The 19,820-nt window shown below is 45.8% G+C and overlaps 1 protein-coding gene across 30 annotated transcripts in view; it reads left to right on the top strand.

Moving 5' to 3' along the window:
- Positions 1–19,820, top strand: part of SVIL (supervillin) — a 761,399-nt gene that overhangs the window by 258,472 nt on the left and 483,107 nt on the right. For all 30 annotated transcript variants that reach the window (XM_078663371.1, XM_078663368.1, XM_078663380.1 and 27 more), the window contains one exon: positions 6,002–6,065. Coding sequence is in view for 22 of the 30 variants with exons in the window: in XM_078663358.1 (XP_078519484.1) it covers positions 6,002–6,065 (64 nt within the window). In the remaining 8 variants the exon portion in view is untranslated. The remainder of the gene's footprint in view (positions 1–6,001; positions 6,066–19,820) is intronic.

Raw genomic sequence — 19,820 nt, 5'->3', positions numbered from 1 at the left:
CACCTTGGGTGTGTGGATGGCTTCTACCAAAGCCTTAGTGTAGAGAGAACACTGAGTGAGGGTATCAGGAGAGTGAATCAGTAAACCAACGTGTATCATATATTGGTAATGACACCAGCGAGTTAGAAGTATAGTGCCAGAGGACAGGTGAACAGTGATACATAGCAATGCAGAGTTTCCGATCCAGCACCAATAGTGTTCAGGAGATCTTGGCCAGAAGGATGGTTTTCACCTCTTTCTTGAAGAGTGCAGCGGAGGAGATCAGCCTGGTTTCAGGCGGGAGCGCATTCCAGATCCTGGGTGCCATTCCAGAGAAGGAGCGCTTGTATGTTTTCTCTTTCCGGAATCTACGAGGTTTCAGGAGTAAGTTTTTTGAACTTCTATTGGATCTCGAACCTCCTGATATAGACAACTTTTGGGCGAGGTAGTTGGGTGCATTGTGGTGCACGGCCGCGTGTGTCATAACTGCAATTTTTAACTGTATTCTGGCTTCAAAAGGCAGCCATTTTAGAGCCTTTAAGTCTGGGGATATATGCGAATGCTTTCTTGAGCCAGTTATGAGTCTCGCTGCAGCGTTCAGGGAGGCTCTTAGGGGTGCAGTTGTGGAAAGTGGGAGTCCGCTGAGGGCCACAAGTCCGTAGTCTATTCGAGGGATGACTAAAGCTTGTACCGCATTTCGGAAGTCTTCAGCAGGGAGGAAGGGTTTAATTTTCCTCAATGTGTTGATTTGGAAATTAGCTGCTTTTGTGGCTTTGCTAACGTGCTGCTGCATGTTGAGCTTGGCATCGAGTGTGATGCCTAGGGATTTTGCCGAATCCACGATGGTAGGTTGGACATTGAGTGCTGTTAGGTTATTGAGCCATGTTTGGGTGGTGGAAATTTTCGCCGGGGGTGAGATGAGTAGGAACTCGGTTTTCAGAGCATTTAGTTTGAGGTGATTGTCTGCCAGCCAAGATTGAGTGTTTATGAGCGTGGAGTTCAGATGTTTGATGTCTTCCGGGGATTGTAGCTTTAGGTAGAGTTGAGTGTCGTCGGCGTACATATGGAATTGGACATTGGAAGCTTGGAGCAAGGTGGCGAGTGGTTCCATGACGAGGTTGAACAGTGTGGGGGAGAGAGAGGATCCTTGTGGAACACCTAGATCTGCAGGCACAGGTGTAGATAGCACATTGTCGATCTTGAACTTCTGTGACCGGTTGTGAAGGAAGGACGAAAACCATTTGAGAACAGTTCCCGATAGACCCATTCTAGTGCTTAGCAGCTCCAGCAAGTTCTCATGTTTGACCGTGTCAAATGCTGACGAGAGATCAAGAAGGATGAGGAGGCAGGACTCATTGCGATCAAGAATTTGGAGGGCGTCATCAATTATGTGTGTCATAGCTGTTTCCGTGCTATGTTTCGCTCGGAAGCCTGATTGATGAGGGTTGAGGAGGTCAAATTGGTCAATGTGTTTAGTTAGTTGCAGTTGGACAAATTTTTCCAGCAGTTTGGCCAGGGTGGGGATATTGGTGATGGGCCGGTAATTGTTTAGGTCAGACGGATCAGCTGTGGGTTTCTTGAGTATAGGCGTGACTTGCCCCACCTTGAGGGAGTCCGGAATGAGGCCTTGTTGCAGGGAGCTGTTGACTATTTTGGTCCAGAGAGGGAGGAGCAAGGGGATGAAGTCTTTTACTACATTAGCAGGTAGAGGGTCTGTGAGGTGATTAGAGGGCTTCACGGTGCAGAGCAGTTTGTGTAATTCTTCTTCCGAGTAGGTATCGAAGTGCAGCCAAGATGCCTTGTTTTTAGGTTGAGTGTAAGACATTCTGGTGATGTTGGGGAATCTACTTACATCCATGATGAGGTCATTTCTTATATTGTCAGTCTTTATCTTAAAGAAAGCAGAGAAGGCTTCACAGTGTGGGGTGTCGCTAGTTGTGCTGTTTGATTGTAGGGGTTGTGTCTTTGTTTGGGTCTTGATTAGTTCGAACAGCTTTCTTGGCCTGTTTTTTGCTTGGTCCAACTGGCGTCTAAAGAAGTCTGCCTTTGTGCGCTTAATTTTCCTGAAGTAGGCATTTCTCTTGTTCTTAAGCCTTTTGAGGTGGAGTGCTGAAGGGTCCGATCTCCAGGTGCGCTCTGCCATTCGCATAGTACGCCTGTTGTCATTGAGACTATCATCATACCAGGGATTAGAGGTTTTGGTGGAGCCTCTCTTCAGTTGCAGTGGGGCGACTTCATTGACTACTGTGTTCATAGAGTCAAGGTAGTGGTCCATAAGTGATTGAACATCCGAGGCACCTGAAGGGGGAAGGAGGAGATTGCTGATGTGGGGAGGCAGGGTAGAGGGGTTGAGGTTCTTCATGTCCCTTTTCCATGTTTTGGATTTGATTGGTTGAGCTGGGTTAAGTTTAACTTTTTCATTGATAAAGAAGGTGATAATATGGTGATCAGACCAGTCGCAGGGTTGAATCGCCTCCAGTTGTGTGGAGTTCTCTTTGGCAATGATGAGATCGAGTATCGAGCCTTTGTCGTGTGTTGGTCTATCGCATATTTGGGTGAGGTCAAGCGCATTAAGGAAAGTTTTGAGGCCATTCACCACTGCGTCTTTCTGATCGTTCCAGTGGAGATTGAAGTCACCCAGGTAGACTTGGGTGGTCTGCCGACCGGCATTGGCAGTGATCATGTCCATGAGTTGTTGGGTGAATATGAGATTGTCACCAGGCGGGTGATAGATGAGATGTAAAGCACAAACTTGTTTGCCCTCGCTGGTGATGTCGAGGCAGAGGAGTTCACTGGAGGAGAGGGAGGGGGGGTGACTTTATTAACGGAGAGGTTGCTCCTAAAAATGCATGCAATTCCCCCGCCCGTCTTGCCAGGAGACCTGTCCAGCCTAATGATATGAGAATTGGGGGGGGGACTAGTATGTCCATAATCGGGGTAGAGGCTTCAGTAAGCCACGTTTCAGTTAGGATGGCTAGGTCCAGATCCCTAGCTGAGACGAGATCAGCGATGTCGGAGGAGTGTCTCTGGGCCGATCTGCAATTGAGTAGGATGCATTTGAGTTTGGGAGAGAGAAGGGTGGTCGAGCTTTCTAGTGTGAGAGGAACTTTTCTGAGGTTGTTAGGGATGGAACCTCTATTGTTGAGTGTTGGGAGCCTCAGAGGGTTTGTAAGAATTGTAGGTATGGGGATGTGTGTGTTGGATAAGCGTTTTACCGGACCTGGGCCATAAGAGCATAGTAGAGAGCATAAGTCACGGTCCGACAATGAGTTAAGGACCCGACGGGGGCGGTGGGCGTTAGTGCGAACGGGGATAGTCGACCAGCGCGGGTGTCGTTGGAGGCGAGTGTATGTAGGGAGGGTGCGTCGTTTGTAGGGTAGAGGGATGGTGGGAGGTAGACTGGGCTGTGAGGAGAGAAGCTCTTTTATTGCGTGGACATCTTTTTTGATTTGTAGAATATCCTCTTTGACTTGCTGGAGGGTGTATAAAGTCTGGTCAGGAGGTGGATTGGGGATGGTGTTTGTGGTGAATCCATTGGTGAGTCATTGAGTAGTGAGTTGGAAAGCGAGCAGGGTAACGAGAGGGTGGATATACTAGTGTTGTTGGAGCGTTCTGTGGTGCTAAGGAGTGGGATGGCATTCAAGGTGGGGGCCTTTTTGTGGGCGAGGGGCGTGGGTGAAGTAGATGAAATGGGAGGTCGGTGGGAGGCATGGGAAGTGACGTCAGTGGGAGACAGAGCCGTTGGGTAGAAGAGTGAGTGAAGGCTGAGGATAGTGGGGGAGACAGGAGGGAAGTGGGGGCTGAGAATAGGAGGTGGGAGAGAGGGGGATGCTGAGGTAGGAGAGGCGGTATGTTCTGTATCTTTTGTTGGGAGGGTGAGAGTGTCTTGGGTGGGAGTAGGGAGGGAGCTGTGGAGGGAGAGGTGTCCGCCGTGGGGGGGATGGGAGGGGGGGTGGATAGACTCCAAATAGTGGTGTGTGCAGATGGAGGCGTGTGGGTGAAAGTTAATGTCAGATGTGGGAGACTCGTGGGTGGGAGTGGGGAGAGGGCTGGGGAGGGAGATGGGTCTGCCGTGGGGGGGAAGGGAGGAGGGGGTGGATAAGCTCCGAGCGGTGGTGTGTTCAGATGGTGGCGTGTTGTGAGTGGGAGTTGTTATGTCGGGGGGGAGAGGGATGGGGGAGGTATGGGTGGGGGTATGATGGGTCATGTTAGTAGGGCGGCTAGTATATGGGGTGAAGACATTTATGACTGTTCTGGGGGAGTGAGGGGCGTTAACAGCAGGTGGGCCATTTACTGGGGTGCTAGGGGTATGGATGTTGTAGGTGGGGGCTGCGATGTCAGGGGTGGTAATGCTGGTGGAGTTCTGGGTGGGGGTCCGCTGCATGGAAAGGTGTTCTTTGAACTTGGGGAACAGGTTGTCTAGTAGTTCCAGGTTCTTGTCCGTGGATTGAATTAGGACGATCCCGTTATTGTAGATAGTGATGGTAGTCCTGCCAGGGAAGAGGTGGGAAGGTGTGATAGAGAGTTAGGCCATGAGATGTTTTCCTGGTGATGGAGACGGTGAGCAGGGATAGGAACGTTTTTCTCCATTGGGCTCTGCGTGAGGTGTGGAAGATGATGTCAGTATTCAGGGCTCCATTGCCCTGTGAGAAGTAGGTGTCGGCAAAAGGTGTTTCAGGGTGCGACCTCAAGAAGTTATGTTTGAAACGTTTAGTGGCTTTTTTGGTCAGTGTGGGAGGGTAGTTAATTCTAAAAGTGTGCGTGCCGATGAGCTCCATTATAGAAGGAATTACCATTATAGAAGGAATTACCATCCCTCCCTGTAGGGCATAGCCATAGCTAATTCTAGCCAATGAGCTCTATCTGCTGAAGAGCACATGAGAACCCGTCACAGGCCATGGTCTAGCTCCTCTACCTCGAAGCAGCCCTTTTTGACAGGATGTAAATAGCGCATCACTAGCTGATACGCTGTCCTCTCCACATTGAGGCGCGCATTAGGGAAAACAATATTGCAGATTTCCATAGTGCTGTCTTGTCTTGAAACTGAGGCTACCACCTCGTTAAATAAACTGGCGATGTTCTCCACAGGGTTCATGAAATATTACAGTTTGGGAACAATCTCAGCATGCAAGTTCACAAAACTGTGGCAAAGTATCCTTGCACTGCTGTGTGTATTTTGCCCACTACGTGCAATACTGGTTTAGGTGAATCAACGCTTTGTTTGATAGTTGTGAGTCCATGATTGATGGTATGGTAGGAGTGTATTGTAATTGCATTTATATAGCACTTACTACCCCTGAGGCGTCGGAGCGCTTTTTCGGCGAGTAGCAGCCAACTCTGGAACCCATAAAGGATTAGTGGTGAATTAGTATAGTGAAATATGCAATTAATTTGAGTGGTGGACATGTTAGTCTGTTATTTGGGTTGAAAAGGAATAGTGAAGGGATGGAAGAGGGATGGAGGGATTTTAGAGGGAAGGGCCTATAGTTTGTTTTTTAAGTTTATAGTAGTAGGAGGGGGTGTGGGATGAGTAAACGGAGGTGGAGGGGGAAGAGTCAGAGGTAAGGGTTTAGAAAGGCTTGTTTGGGAGATCTGAATAGTAAGCGGTATGATGCAAGGAGGGATGGAGGGAAGAGTCGAAAAGGTGATTTTGGGGATAATAGTAGTATGGGGTTTGGGATGAATGAGTGGAGGTAGAGGGTACATTGATAGAGGTATGAGGTGAGAAATAAGGAAGTGCATTGGAAAGAGTAGTAGAATGAGGTTTGAGATGAGTCCGAGTTGAGGAAGGAGATTTTGAGAGCGGTATATGGTGAGAAACAGGGTAGCACATTGTATATTCTGAATTAGAAGAAGAGTAATATATAGATACCATAGTGTCCATTCTTAACAGAACTTTTTTTCTTGCCACAGCTGTTTAGATGACTAATTAATAAAGTAAATCTGTTTAATTTGTAGGATAAAAAATATGCCACTAGTATAAAGTCTCTTCTAAATATGTATTTTTCATTTTTCTTTGCAGACTTTGACACAGAAGGCTCCTTCAGATTCCAGACATCGAGACTGTATCAAAGGCGAGCTGTAAGGTAAATCATTCTCTATACATTATATCAAACTAATCGATTTTAGAAATGATACATTTGGATTTCTACATTACAAATCATTGCTGGTATTTGAGTTGTATTTTTGATCCTGGTTTTGTACGTTTGCAAAATGTGTAATTTCATAGACTAGGCAACCATATGTGGTCCGGTCACTGGATTATTGAAACGACAAAACTTGTACACATGCCAAAAGTATAACTTAATCTAAAAGGTCCACTGGAAATGTGGAAGTATAGGATGACTTTTTGAAGCTGAAGAACTATTAACTAATTTTCTGTATTAGTTAGCATTTACTATTTATTATGCCTGGCAGCCTCACTCTTGCTGTTATTGTTGTACTCCTTATATATTTTACAACCAAGAGTGTCTATTACTAATGATTTGAAGTTTGCATAGGTCTTTTTTGCTTGGATTTAATACCGTGTATTACGTATTTTTATTCTAATAAAAAATTCAAAATGTAAGTCACTGGGCATTGAGTTGCCTCAGCCGGCCACCAAAAAGTATATATTGAGAAATGAAATGTTTCATAACAAATTCTTTCTCTGAATAAAAACATGCTAGCCATAAATATGGTGATGTGGACTCCTTTTTTCCACAGACTCTAAACATGTTTGTTGGTGACATGGGCTTCCCATCTTGCGGTTCAGTTTAGTCACATTGGTGGATAACTATACCTAGCCAGAACACCCACATTCTATGCAGTCAGTACTGTCAAGATAGCTGCTCAGTGTTTTGTCCTGACCACTTTAGTAGGGCCAGTCTACCTTTTTTAAGTGATACAGCTTAAGGCCTCCTGAACTCAAAACACCAAGCAGCCTCAGAATGGTAACTAAATATTTGTTTTGGTGTTAATTGCAGGGATTAAAATAACTTTATGAATTTTCATGCAAAGGAATATTCTTTGACTTAAGTAGCATAAGGTCTGCTTGAACAACATATCCACAAATCTGTGCAAATTTCAGATGGGCTATTTTATGAGCAAGAGGGTTTCAAAGTGTATTGATTTACTGCATGAAGTATTATAGTAGCGGTTTGTTTGGTAGCAATAATAGTGTAGGAGGCTGGCTTAGTATATGGTGCACACTTATTTAAGTGAAGCACCCTGCATTAATCCAAGCAACCCTTATGGTGATCTTTGTTGTCTTAATCAACCGTAGAAAGCTCTCTACGTGGTAGCTGTGGAGAGCTTCAGGCTTAGACGAGGAGTGTTAAACAGATTGTTTTACCAGAACTAATCATGTAGTATAGGTTAAATGAAAGAACCACACAGTGTAGTTCTAAAAATAGGTATATTTACTAATCACACTCATTAACACATTGGTACATCTCCTACCCGGAGATATCAACACAATACTCTAAATGTAAACAGGAAAGTAAGCACAAATATACAGTTATCTCTAGAGAGGCCAAACCATCTACTAAAGAAGTGGAATTTGAACTGACTGAAGTCGGGCCTTGGACCATAAGACTCAGAAGAGATGGGGACTCAAGCAACCACTCGAGGTAAGCACCCAGGAACCCCACAGAGGCTGTGTGCAGAGGGTAAACACAGCTGCATACTCAATGCAAGTCAATGGAAAAATCGCAGTTTCTAAGGAGACTTCCCAGTGGACCCTGAAGGAACCCCGTGGAAGATGGAAGGTTGGAGTCACCCCACCCGTGGATACTCCAGGAACCAGGATACCTACACCAGGGAAGCTGGGTGCCTAGGTGCGAAGTGACCTAGGAAACCACCGTAGACCACAATGGAGGACTTTAGGAAAATGCTGCTGGTGAAGAGTCCAGTGGAATCAAAGGATGGATTGTGGGGTGCCAGCAGAGGGGACAGTCTATGCCACTCAGAGGTGACCAGGAGGAGGGGCGTAGCACAGGCCCCCGCAGCTCCCGTGGTGCAGGGAGAGCCCCAAGCTCCAAGGGGCCCCCTCGGCACTGCACTCTGGCCCGAGAGCTCCTGATTGAGCTTGAAGGGGGCCCCTCTACGTACCTTGCAGGGAGGACCCCTCAGTTTTCATTACGTCAGTTACCAGGAGGCATGGAAGAACAATGACCACTGATGACTGAAGATGCAGGATTGATGACTGTGACCTTGTCCCTGCAGCTGTGGGGACCAGGCGACTCTGTGGAAGACCAGGAGCCATTCACAAACTGTCAATGTTGGGAGTCCAGAGCCAGGGCTCTGTATACGGCAGGAGCGCAAACACGCCTTGGCAGCTGTAACAGATGTGGTAAACTAAAACGGTGCAACGTTGGGACCAGCAAGGTCCAAGGGACCCGCCAATTGCAGGAGAGTCAGAGCAGGCCCTGAGCAAGCAGGGGAGCACACTGAAGTCATGGCCCTTAAGGGCATCCACAGGCCGAAGGCACAGGACTTACGAGGACCTCGGGCAGCTCAGATGCAGGCACACGGTGCAGAGGATATGGTGAGGGTGAAGAGCTTGGAAGGAAGAGAGGCTGGAGCTTTTGCAGCCTGAATATCTCTGGAGTATAGAGCCAACAAGCCTTGGCAAGTCCAAGCTGTGCACAGGGGTTCTGTTCCAGCAGTTCCGACTAGGGATGCGGCCTCAAACTTGCTGAGAGGACCGGTCCGGTCACTGGATTTGCAGAACCACCACATGTGTTGCTGAACCATGGGACATCAGGAGCAGCAGACGGTCTACTTCGTTGTGGTTCCTGCAGATGCAGGGTTGTGACTCCTTCACTCCAATGGAGATTCCTTCGGGTGTCTTGGAAAGGAAAGGAACTTGGATGAAACACAGATGACGAAGACTTGCAGAACAGCAAGACTAGGAGCAGCAGGTGTCTTTCTTGGTGCAGACTCTGTTCCAGGCAAGGTCCAGCGAAGTCCAAGGTGCCCAGACGGTTGAAGTAGTTGGGGGTTTGAAGAGTCACTTGAGGGTAAGCCCTTAAGTACCATAGAGAAAGAGTTGGACGATTTAAAGGGTCCCTCCCAGAGGAGGGGCTAGACTGAGGGGAGGATACATGTCCTTTGTCAAGTTTCATTGCTGAGTGGGAGCCAAAGACACCCTGAACTGGCTCAAACTGGAGCATGCAAGGAGGGCACCAAATGTGCCCTTCAAAGCAGTCGGGTGGTGCTGGCAAGCGCCCCCACCCCGATACACAAAGTCCTGTCTGTGAGGTGGTCACGCCTCCCTTTGACAGGAAACCTATTGTTCAAACTACCCCTGCTCTAGCTCAGCAGCAGGAGGGCAGAATAGTGTCTGGGGTTGGCAGCAGCACTAGCTTGCTGGCAGACCCTGAAAGGCTGTTACCGGGAGTACTGAGGGCTTCCTGAAGCAGCACCCTGATGCATAGAATCATGCCTCTTTCATCAGTAACAGTGTTTGGGTACGATTCCAACATGTTTGATACCAAACCTACTCAGGTTCGGCACAACCAATATATAGTTAGCAATCTCGTAATGATGCATGGCCACTATGTATCAAAATGGCTGACCACACTTGGAAAGCCTGGAGAATCGACTCCGTGGTTTGTAGGTGGAGTCCTGCTCATACAGGGCACCTTAACACTTATGACCTAGCACCCTGCCTTCAGGATTGAAAGGCCTGCCTTAGGGGTGACTTACAGGTTTTAAGTGCAGTCACACCCGATATAAGGAAACTTAGTTCTGTTGTAAGTGGTGCTAGCACAAGGCTTATTCAGGCTGCAATGGCAGGCTTCTAGCCACAGTTTAAGCGGTCTCTCGGTGGCATAATACATGCTACAGCCCATGGGAGACACCTGCTGTACCTATGCCCTAGGTACCTTAGTACCATATGCTAGGGACTTGCATGGGTACACCAGTAGGCAGTTACGAAGGTACCAAAGTAATTACCACGGTCAAATGTAGGGAGAAAGCACAGTGACTGGGGTCCTGATTAGCAGAAGCCCAGTCACACTAGTCCTATAACAGAGCACCAGCAAAAGATGAGGGTAACCATGAAAGCAGAGCCCACTTAGCAACTGAAATATTTAATGTTTGCATTATTAAATTGCATTGCTAAATAAAGGCAAAGCGTTTACAATTATTTGTCTTGATGCTGTTAATAATTTCTGCAGAAGAATGATATTGAGGAACAGTTAAAAGAAACCATAAATTATATGTTGTGTATGTTTGTCACTTTTCCTTGATTCCGCTTGATTAACTTTAGGAAACTAGCTTAAAGTGAAACCAACTACATGGTTATACACCAACCTTGTTATAGCTAGTAAACGGTGCTGCTGCTGCATAGGACTGTAGCCAAACACATTACCTGCTGCAAATGTATTATGTATCACTCCATACCTCACTCTCCTTTCCTTGAGTGGCAAAGATGTCACTCAGAAAATCTGACACAAATACTTCACATGCTGCTTCCTTGCTACCCTCTTAACATACTGTTCCAAACTCCTCACTGAAGTGCATGCTTCCAAATGCTCAGTCTGCATCGGGCATAGCACAGAAATAGTGTACCTTATTGTAACTCAAAACCGTGACCTCTTATTTCTAGCAAACTAGCATCTCCAGTTTCTTCAACCGTCTGATTCTATTTCCAGTTTGAGATGACACACTCCAGAAAGATTGAGATCGGTGATGTCGTCACAGTTACCTTTAACACCTCTAAGCTGCTGCCTTACCCACTCCATCTTCAGGGCACCCTCAGAAAAGTCAAACAGTGTGGCTCCTGCGAGAGGGGGCGGCCTGTGCCCACTCTGGCTCCCAGGAGGAGAGCCAGCAGCGGCTTCAAGAAGCGGTTATCAAGAAATATTGTGTACGGTGCTTCATGTGTGCACTGGGGCACCCTAGTTAATAAAAAAACAAAAAAAACAAATGTAGGCTCCTGCGGGACCCAGGAAACCATGGGTAACCTGGGGCTTCCTAGGTGGTCCAGCATGGAACGCCTCGCAATGCCTGGCAAAGGATTTCTATTTACTTTTTTTATCTTGGCAGTCCATTTTTAGGTCTCGCCTGAGACAGCGCATGCTCTCTCTTCGAGATATTTAGTAAGTGGCTTTTAAAAGTGCCACCAGAGGCTTTTGCTGGCCTACAGGTTGCGTTCACGAGCTCGTGCACAGCTGCCATCTGTGTTTTTATTGCTGTAATCTGGCTTCTCCGCTTGCACTACCCCCTCCCTTTTCCCCCTCCCTCCTGGTCCACTTCATTTGTGTCTTCTGGCTGCTGTCAGTGCACGCTTCCACAAGGCACACACACCACCAGCCATCTGTGCACGCTTCCACCAGGCACACACCCCACCAGCCGTCAGTGCACGCTTTCACCAGGCACACACACTACCAGCCGTCATACAACACCAGCCGTCAGTGCACGCTTTTACCAGGCACACACACACACTACCAGCCATCAGTGCACGCTTCCACTAGCGGTCGGTGCACGCTTCCACCAGGCACACACACCACCAGCTGTTGGTGCACGATTCCAACATGCACACACACCACCAGCAGTCACACACCACCAGCCGTCAGTGCATGCTTTCACCAGGCACACACACACACACACACACACACACACACACACACACACTACCAGCCCTCACACACACCCCGCCAGCCATCAGTGCACACTTCCACCAGGCACACACCCCGCCAGCCATCAGTGCACACTTCCACCAGGCACACACACCACCAGCCGTCGGTGCACGCTTCCACCAGGCACACATACCACCAGCCGTCGGTGCACGCTTGCAACAGGCACACAGACTGTTAACAAAAACCATGTCCAGCTATTGTAGATCTGGCAACTTAAACAAAACCGCAACAAAAAACAAACCAGCATTGGCATAGCCAATAGATCTTGCTTTTTGGACCCTATAAGTATTTAGTTATGCAGCAGAATATACTTGGTGCACCAACACCAACTGTTGCATGGCTAAACACTTAAAAGGAATGCTTGTTTAGAAGGGGCAGTGGAACCTCCAAGCATTTGTATTTTTTATGCTGGGGGAGGGCTTTAGGAAGCGCAGAAGAACCCCAACAATAGTATATATTTTTTTAAACATTAAGTCTTCTGGTCCAATAAATCCATGACCCCAGGAGAACTTACCATATTTTCTTTAAAGCACTATGAACTAGATATGTATGTACTTCAACTGAAGTGCAGGGCCATCTTGTGGTTGTTCTTAGGAATTAATTTTGTGAGTTAAAAAAAAAAGTTGAGACTCGGACAACTTTACATTAAACTTTACATTCTGTGAATTAATTAAATATTCATATGTTAGTTATTGGTGATTTTCGGACAAAGATGAGATCTACTTTATATATGTTAATATACTAACCCACTGATAAAGCTAATAGACTCCCTTTTTAGGTCTCGCCTAACTGCGCGCATGCACTGTTGCTGCAGTGGATTTTGTATACAGTAAAGGGCTTGGAGCTGCCCATTATTTTCCATTTGCCAGATGGATTCTCATTCTTTTCAACTGCCTCCAAATTGATCCTCTTATGCCTCGTGTCACTTAATTTTATTTCACTGGAGCATGGACCAAGTACTAACTGATTTCATTTGATTAGTGTCCTTCCGCTGCTCGCTTTGGGATTCAGAGTACCTTTCTTTTTTCTAAATTATTTTCCCTTCCATGCAACACCTTTGGGTTGCTTTGATCTTGTGTCCTACAGGTTTGTTTGTTGTTTCGTTAATATATTTTGGAATTCACTGCTTCCTTTTAAAGCTGGGAGCAAATGGCATGGAGTAGTGGCTGTTTCAAGTGCCTCAATTTTGGGCAGCAATTGCAGTTAATCCATTTCTCCTTAAAACCAATGTCCTCAGTCTTGTATGTATTCCATCTCTTCTCTGCACATGCAGAGTATCTGTGTGTTTTATTTTAATGCTCTTCACTTTTGTGCTAAGCAGCACTTAATCCATTTCTCCTTTAAAACCTGTGCCCAATTCCTCGTTCTCGTAAGTATTGCATCAAACTCTTTCAGACACCCTATGATCATATGCACGTAGGTGCAATAGATGTAGCCTTAACAGCAACTGCTACACTCCTCCAATCTATCTGAATCCATTCCAACTCGCTCTACCCCACTCCACTCCAGTATACCCCACTCCTCTCCAATCTACCCCACTCTACCCTACCCCTTTCCAATCTACTACATTCCAATCAACCCTAATCTATCCCAATGCACGCATTCCAGTCTACCCCACTGCACTCTACCCTATATACCACACTCCACCCTATATACCATGCTCCACTCTGCCCCCTACTCCACTCCGCCCCCAACTCCACTCCCTCCGCCCCCAACTCCACTCCGCCTCCACTCCTCCCCCACCCCAAATCCACTCCTCCTCCACTCTACTCTGCCCCAACTCCACTCTGCCCCCACTCCACTCCCCCCACTGCACTCAACTCTGCCCCACTCTACTATGCCCCAACTGCACTCCATCCCACCCTGAATCTACTCCGCCCCCACTCTACTCCGCCCCCACTCTACTCCGCCCCCACTCTACTCCGCCCCCACTCTACTCCGCCCCCACTCTACTCCGCCCGCCCCAAATTCACTCCGCCTCCACTCTACTCCGCCCACCCCAAATTCACTCCGCCCCCCCAAATTCACTCCACTCCCACTCTACTCCGCCCACCCCAAATTCACTCCGCCCCACTCTACTCCGCCCACCCCAAATTCACACCGCCCCACTACTCCGCCCACCCCAAATTCACTCCGCCCCCACTCGGCCCACCCCAAATTCACACCGCCCCCACTCCACGCCAATAACTTTAGCCATGCTGAACAGCAGCTATTCTGGGGTAAGACATGGCGAAACACATCGCCAAAGCCAATAGCTCTTGCATAGGCTGGACCTATTGGCTTTGCTAATGCTGGTTACATAGTGGTGTTGTGACCCTTTGATAAACTCAGTAAGTCTGCCTTACTTAAAATAGCACTGGTTACATTGTACATCACATAATCGGCCTGTGCCCAAGCACGTGCATGGCAAAAGGTGGTGCGCAGTGGGGGGGGGGGAGGGTGCCAGCGAGGGCCTAGGTGCCCAAGCGTACTCTGTGCACAGCCAAAGGCTTTGCCCTGTGGGGGTAGGGCAGTCTTAGATTTTGGGCACCCCACATCAACCCCACATCAACACCTCTGTGATGTATTCCTATAGGTTCTGTATCTATCCCCCTATTCCTGACCCTATTCTGGTTAACAAGTTAACTAGCAGCCATCCCATGATGCAGAAACCGTTATCTGATTACGCCAGACCACGGCACAGGAGCGCGTTATCTGATTAGGTCATAACGCTTGCCATCTAATTAGGCAAAGCAATATTCCTCCAGCCCCTGATAAGGCATACGGAGTTCTCAAAACAATCAAACCTATGACAACCTGGGAAAAACCCTGCGGCCATTGTTTTGATTTCACCGAGAACTTCAGTAAAAGAATGTGCTAACGACCAGCTCGTATGACATCCTTATTGACGTATCTATGTCCATCCTTACGTCAATCTCGGCACCTTACAGATATAAATATTACCGACATTGCCTTAAGCAAACACACGCGGTGGTGACGAGATCGGAGCAGCGAGACTTGCCGAAGCCCACCGACGCTGCCCCGCCTTCCTGACGCGCTGAGAACGAGTCGCTGCCTTTCTCCTGCCGAGAAATCCAGCTCCGGCGCTTCCGAGCAGCCCTTGCAGGCAGCCTGGAATATCGAGACCAAAGATGAGAGATACCATCCCTCAATCATCCTAGATTCAAGGTACGGAACTGAATAACCCCTTGCAGAGAATTCTTGAGTCAGTCACTTGGCAAAACAAACTTAACTTCAACTGCTACTTTCTATCCCCGCCCACGTATTAGGCTTAGGTCAGGTACACTGGGGTAGGCGTAGTTAGAAGCACCAGTTGAGTACGATTAGTCAAATGTTTATATGTATATATCTATTTTATCCATTTTAAACCACCATATGGCTTAGAAACCATATAAATGTTTTTACAGTATTATTTTATACTTCTGCTTTTATTGTATGCACTTTACTTAACCATAAGTATTGCAATAATATCGATTCATTTCTCTTGTACGAGAAAAGAGACTGATCAATAAATAACATCTTTTATTGAACATGCCCGTCTCTTCCTTTTCTCTACAATCTGGTGAAACTAAGAATGCACGTACTGACTGAGTAAAATAAGTTGTCTTTTGTTTTCACACGACTCTAGAGATACACTCTTGATTAGGGGAGAGCAAAGTTGTCATGTTCTATGGTTGTCAGAAACTAAATCCCTTCTTGTCTATCCAGGCAGGTTCAACTCCTCCTTGCCTATTCGAGAAAGTTTCTAGTGAACTCTGAGCTAGCTGGCAAACCCAAAACTTTAAGTCTAATATCGACAGTAGAAGACCTAGTTAACGTCTGGTCTAGGTCTATACTATTGGAGATATTATTCCAATGCGCAGAGCCTATTGGGATAATAGGAACTACACTACATGGCGCCCAACGTGTTTGGATAGGCGATAAAACTAACGCAAGACTTTAGAGTAACTCAGTCGTGCTCTTTCACTCAGACCCCTTTTTCCCCATAATACTCCAAAGACGACTGGAGTGGGTGAAAGGTAAAATCCGCCAAACCTCGCAGGAGGGAACTCCTATGTATGGTTCTTGGTTCAATCAACGTTGAAGGATACACTGTTCCAAAATATTGTGCATCTAATCTTTGTTTCCATAAGAAACCTGATCTGCAAACAAACAGAATAACCTTCCTGACAGTAAAATGCCAGAAAGTGATGATGAAAGAGAGAGAGCTAGATTAGCAGCTGAAGTAATAGAAGCTGATAATACTATGCAAGAAGCAGACCGGATATAAAACTCATCCCGGTCAACATAAGAAGATCTATAACGTTAAAACTTATAGACAATGGACTGACACCAAGAGGTGGTACAGTCATATTCGTAATTGAGGCACACGAATATCGGCAGACAGAGGTATTCTATTCATGGATAAACTTTCCAGCAGCAAATGCTGTAACAAAGGAGTTCCACTGTTATAAAATAGAGGAACCACCGGATACCTACACTCCTTTCGAGGAAGTGGAAGTACCACTTAAATTCCAAGAGCACCTGCTCTTGTTTAATGGCGCCCTAAAACATAATAATCACATCACCAGGCTCGGTCCACTAGGTAGACCAGGAGCAACGTGGCCGGTCCTAGCCGGATACACACCACATCCAGACATCGAAAGAATGTCTGCAGCAGATGTATTAGTACAACTAAAACAATTAATTAAAATATATAGACAACTAGTCCAATATGTAATGCGGACTTCAACCATCCAACCTGTAGTTAAAATCCCACAGCTGACCCCACATCAGGGGAACACAAATAAAATTACACCACAGAACATACAGTCCTGCCTAGGTAAAGTACCAGCTAAACGGGAACAAATACCATTCTGGTTAGCACAAAAAATCACCCAAATAGAGGCGGTGTTTCCAGACACCACCCCTGTGGATAAACACAGGATTCTGACTATCTGTCTTCCAATGGGAATCGCACCACACGTGGAGGACTGTGACACTTGGGGTACAGTCTTTGCTTCCATTTACACAAAAACACATGGTGTACCATCCATGTCGGTAATACCAGATGTGCTAAAACAAATTCAAGACGAATACGCTCCAGAACCCGCTTTAACTCTTGGTATGAAATTACTAAAAGACTTCAAGCAGGTCTCGGCAATATTACTAGCCAACATAAAAGGAGAAGCAGCGAATGTGGCGATCCGCCAGAGGTTAAGAGACAGATATAGCAGACCAACCAGCTGAAATTGCCAGAATTATAGAAAAATCCTATGAAGAACTAGGTAGAGATAGTTTGGATGGAATACCAGTAAAGCCCCAACTAATTGAAAGTCCTGAAAAAATATTTATTAAAAATAATCTAAACAGTCAAAAGAAGAACTGGGATGGAAACAAACAATCCAATCCAAAAGAAAAAAGATTCCAGTCCAGAGGAAGGTCTCCTCGGTGGAGAGAAAGATCTCCGGACCAAGGACCCAAGTCTCCCCAAAGGGAGCCCTCTGTGAAAAAATACAACCTTAGAAATAGGGATAACATAAAGAAACCGGATAGATATCAAGATTTTGATACACGTCCCTCTCAATCTTTTCAGACTTCCTCGCAGAAATCGGAAAGAAGAGGACGATCGGAACCCAGGGAAGGGCACGTCAAGTCCAAAGACAAGGAACCTGCTCATCCAAATAAAAAATTACAGTTTCCAAAGAAGAAGGTAGCCAGCATTAAAGTATTCAACAATGCCGAGAATACGGAGGACACAGCTGAAAAACGGAGTGGGCTCAGACAATGCTAGACAGCGCAGCAGAAGTGAGCATAGCACGCAAAGTCCTTATGAATCATCTGGAGACAGTGGACACGAATGAATACATTCAGGTGGAAACTGCAGACACCAGAGTTAGCAAACCTCACAAAATATATTAAATAACTTTACGTATAGAAGGGGATAAGACTAGGAAAATAAGGGGCCTTTTTTGGGATAATCTCTCCAAGGGCTATGACATCCTTCTAGCTGAAAAAGATTGGCCACCAGAGTTCGTCAGGGAGTGCCCACATGGCGAAGAAATAATTATGCCTGCCTTCTCAAATCATATTCCAATTCATAAAAAATATACACTTGCAAGAAAGTGGGCAGTAGCTCAAGCTCCTGCTTTATATAAAAATCATGTAGGATGGGATGAGGACTCTCCTCCTCACAAAATCCAGTTAAAATCACAACCTACTGCACAAAGGCAGTATCCAATCAAGCAAGAAGCTAAACAGGTAAAAGAAATTCTAGATCAACTAGAATACCAGGGGGTGATTGAAACTTGCACCTCACAAATGAACAACCCTTTGTTTCCTGTCTCCAAACCAGACAATTCATATTGTCTAGTTTTGGATTACAGACACCTTAACTCATGTTGCAAAACTTTTGCAGTACAAAACTCGCATAGTGCTGCACTAATGAATAACATAGTGCGCAAAAAATATAAAACAACATTAGACATCTCTAATGGATTCTTTTGTCAAAATATAGCACCAGAGAGCAGATACTTATCAGTGTTCTCAATAAATGGCGCTCAAAAACAATTCTGTCGGTTACCCCAGGGGTACAAGAACAGCCCAGGATTATTCTCACCGAGAGTAACAGAGTTACTACAAACATATGATGACGAAGCATTATCTTATGTCGACGACATATACCTAACAGACGATGACTTGGAGACTCACTTGAAGAGAGTTAACACCATAATACTTGGGTTCGCAGCAGAGGGTTACAAATTCAACTTTAAAAAATCTAGAATTGCCCATCTAACAGTCCTGTTCTTAGGATATGAATTATCAAGTGAAGGCAAAAGCCTGGCTGACAATTTCCTAGAGAAATGTGCCGTACTCCAAGCACCTAGAACACTAAAAAACCTACAGTCAATTCTAGGCTTCCTAAATTTCGGAAGAACATACATTGCAAATTACGCAGAAAGGGTCAAACCAGATTTTAAAAAATCTAATTGGACTCAAATACACACAGAAATTCTGAGATCCTTACAAACAGATATGTTAATTAAAACAAAATTAGAAACACGTGATAACACACGCAACCTTGTGATTCGAGTCATCCCAGGAAGATGCGGATTCACATACCTGACCTCTAACGAGGGAGAAAAGGTACCAATTGCATTCAAATCACACTTGTACACAGAAGCTGAAAAGAAATTCAGCATTAAAGAAAACATTGTTCATGCAGTTCAAACCGTAATAGCTAGAGAAAAAGATAAAGCTGACGGTAGACACATCACAATCAGAACAGCAGAATCAGCCTTTGAGGCATTAACAACCCCGTGTAATTTACCAACAACAGCATTGAATCCGGAATGGATACAATGGGTGAATTCCATTACAATGGACAAAGTAAAATACTACTTTGATCCAGAACTAGAGGAACTAAAATATCTAGAATATGAAAGAATATTCCCTCTGCCAATCGACATTCTGCCATTACGACAGTACGCTTGTGTAATCTATACAGACGGACATGCTCAACCATCCGTTTGGGGGGAACAAGCATACAACCCCACATGTGAGATTACAAAAGAAGTGTGGCGCGGAGGTATACTAAGACCTCTATTAACAAAAACACACTCAGTAGAAACTAATTCAGAACAGACTGAAATAATAGCATTGAAAATGGCGCTAGATAATGCAGATCGCGAATTCCCGACACTCATAGTGTCCGATTCGTATTACTGCGTCAAATCATATAACAGCGATTTACAGAAATGGATTCAAAACGGTTACAAAGATGACACAGGTGCAACAATCAAGCATAAAATGCTTTGGGAACAAGTAGTTCTTTTACAAAAGGAACTACCAAAGACTCACGTGATGCATACACTGAGTCATCAACGTGATGGCGTTCACGTTGCAGGGAATTCATTGGCTGAGACAGCCACAGCGGTAGCAACTGAATCGGCTTCCGTAGCTAGAAAAAAGCGTGCAGTAAAATACATTGACGGTGAAACAATGCTGGCGGTGAAAACGTCATCAAAAGGCGACTGCTCAGCGTTACCGATCAGTTACCCACTCAAATATACATACATAATCGATGCGAACTCCGTTCCTTTTGCTCGAATCCCTGGAGTGGGGGATAGAGTAATTCCAAACAAGGACAGGAGAACTTTGTTAATAGCAGACGCACATATGGGCGAGGGTCTCAGACACCTCAAACTAAAAGATTCTCTGGAAGAACTACAATCA

The sequence above is a fragment of the Lissotriton helveticus genome, chromosome 10 (assembly GCF_964261635.1).
Source record: "Lissotriton helveticus chromosome 10, aLisHel1.1, whole genome shotgun sequence".
NCBI classification, from domain to species: Eukaryota; Metazoa; Chordata; class Amphibia; order Caudata; family Salamandridae; genus Lissotriton; species Lissotriton helveticus.
Note: the sequence above shows the minus strand (reverse complement) of the source record. Positions and strands in the feature narration are given on the sequence as shown.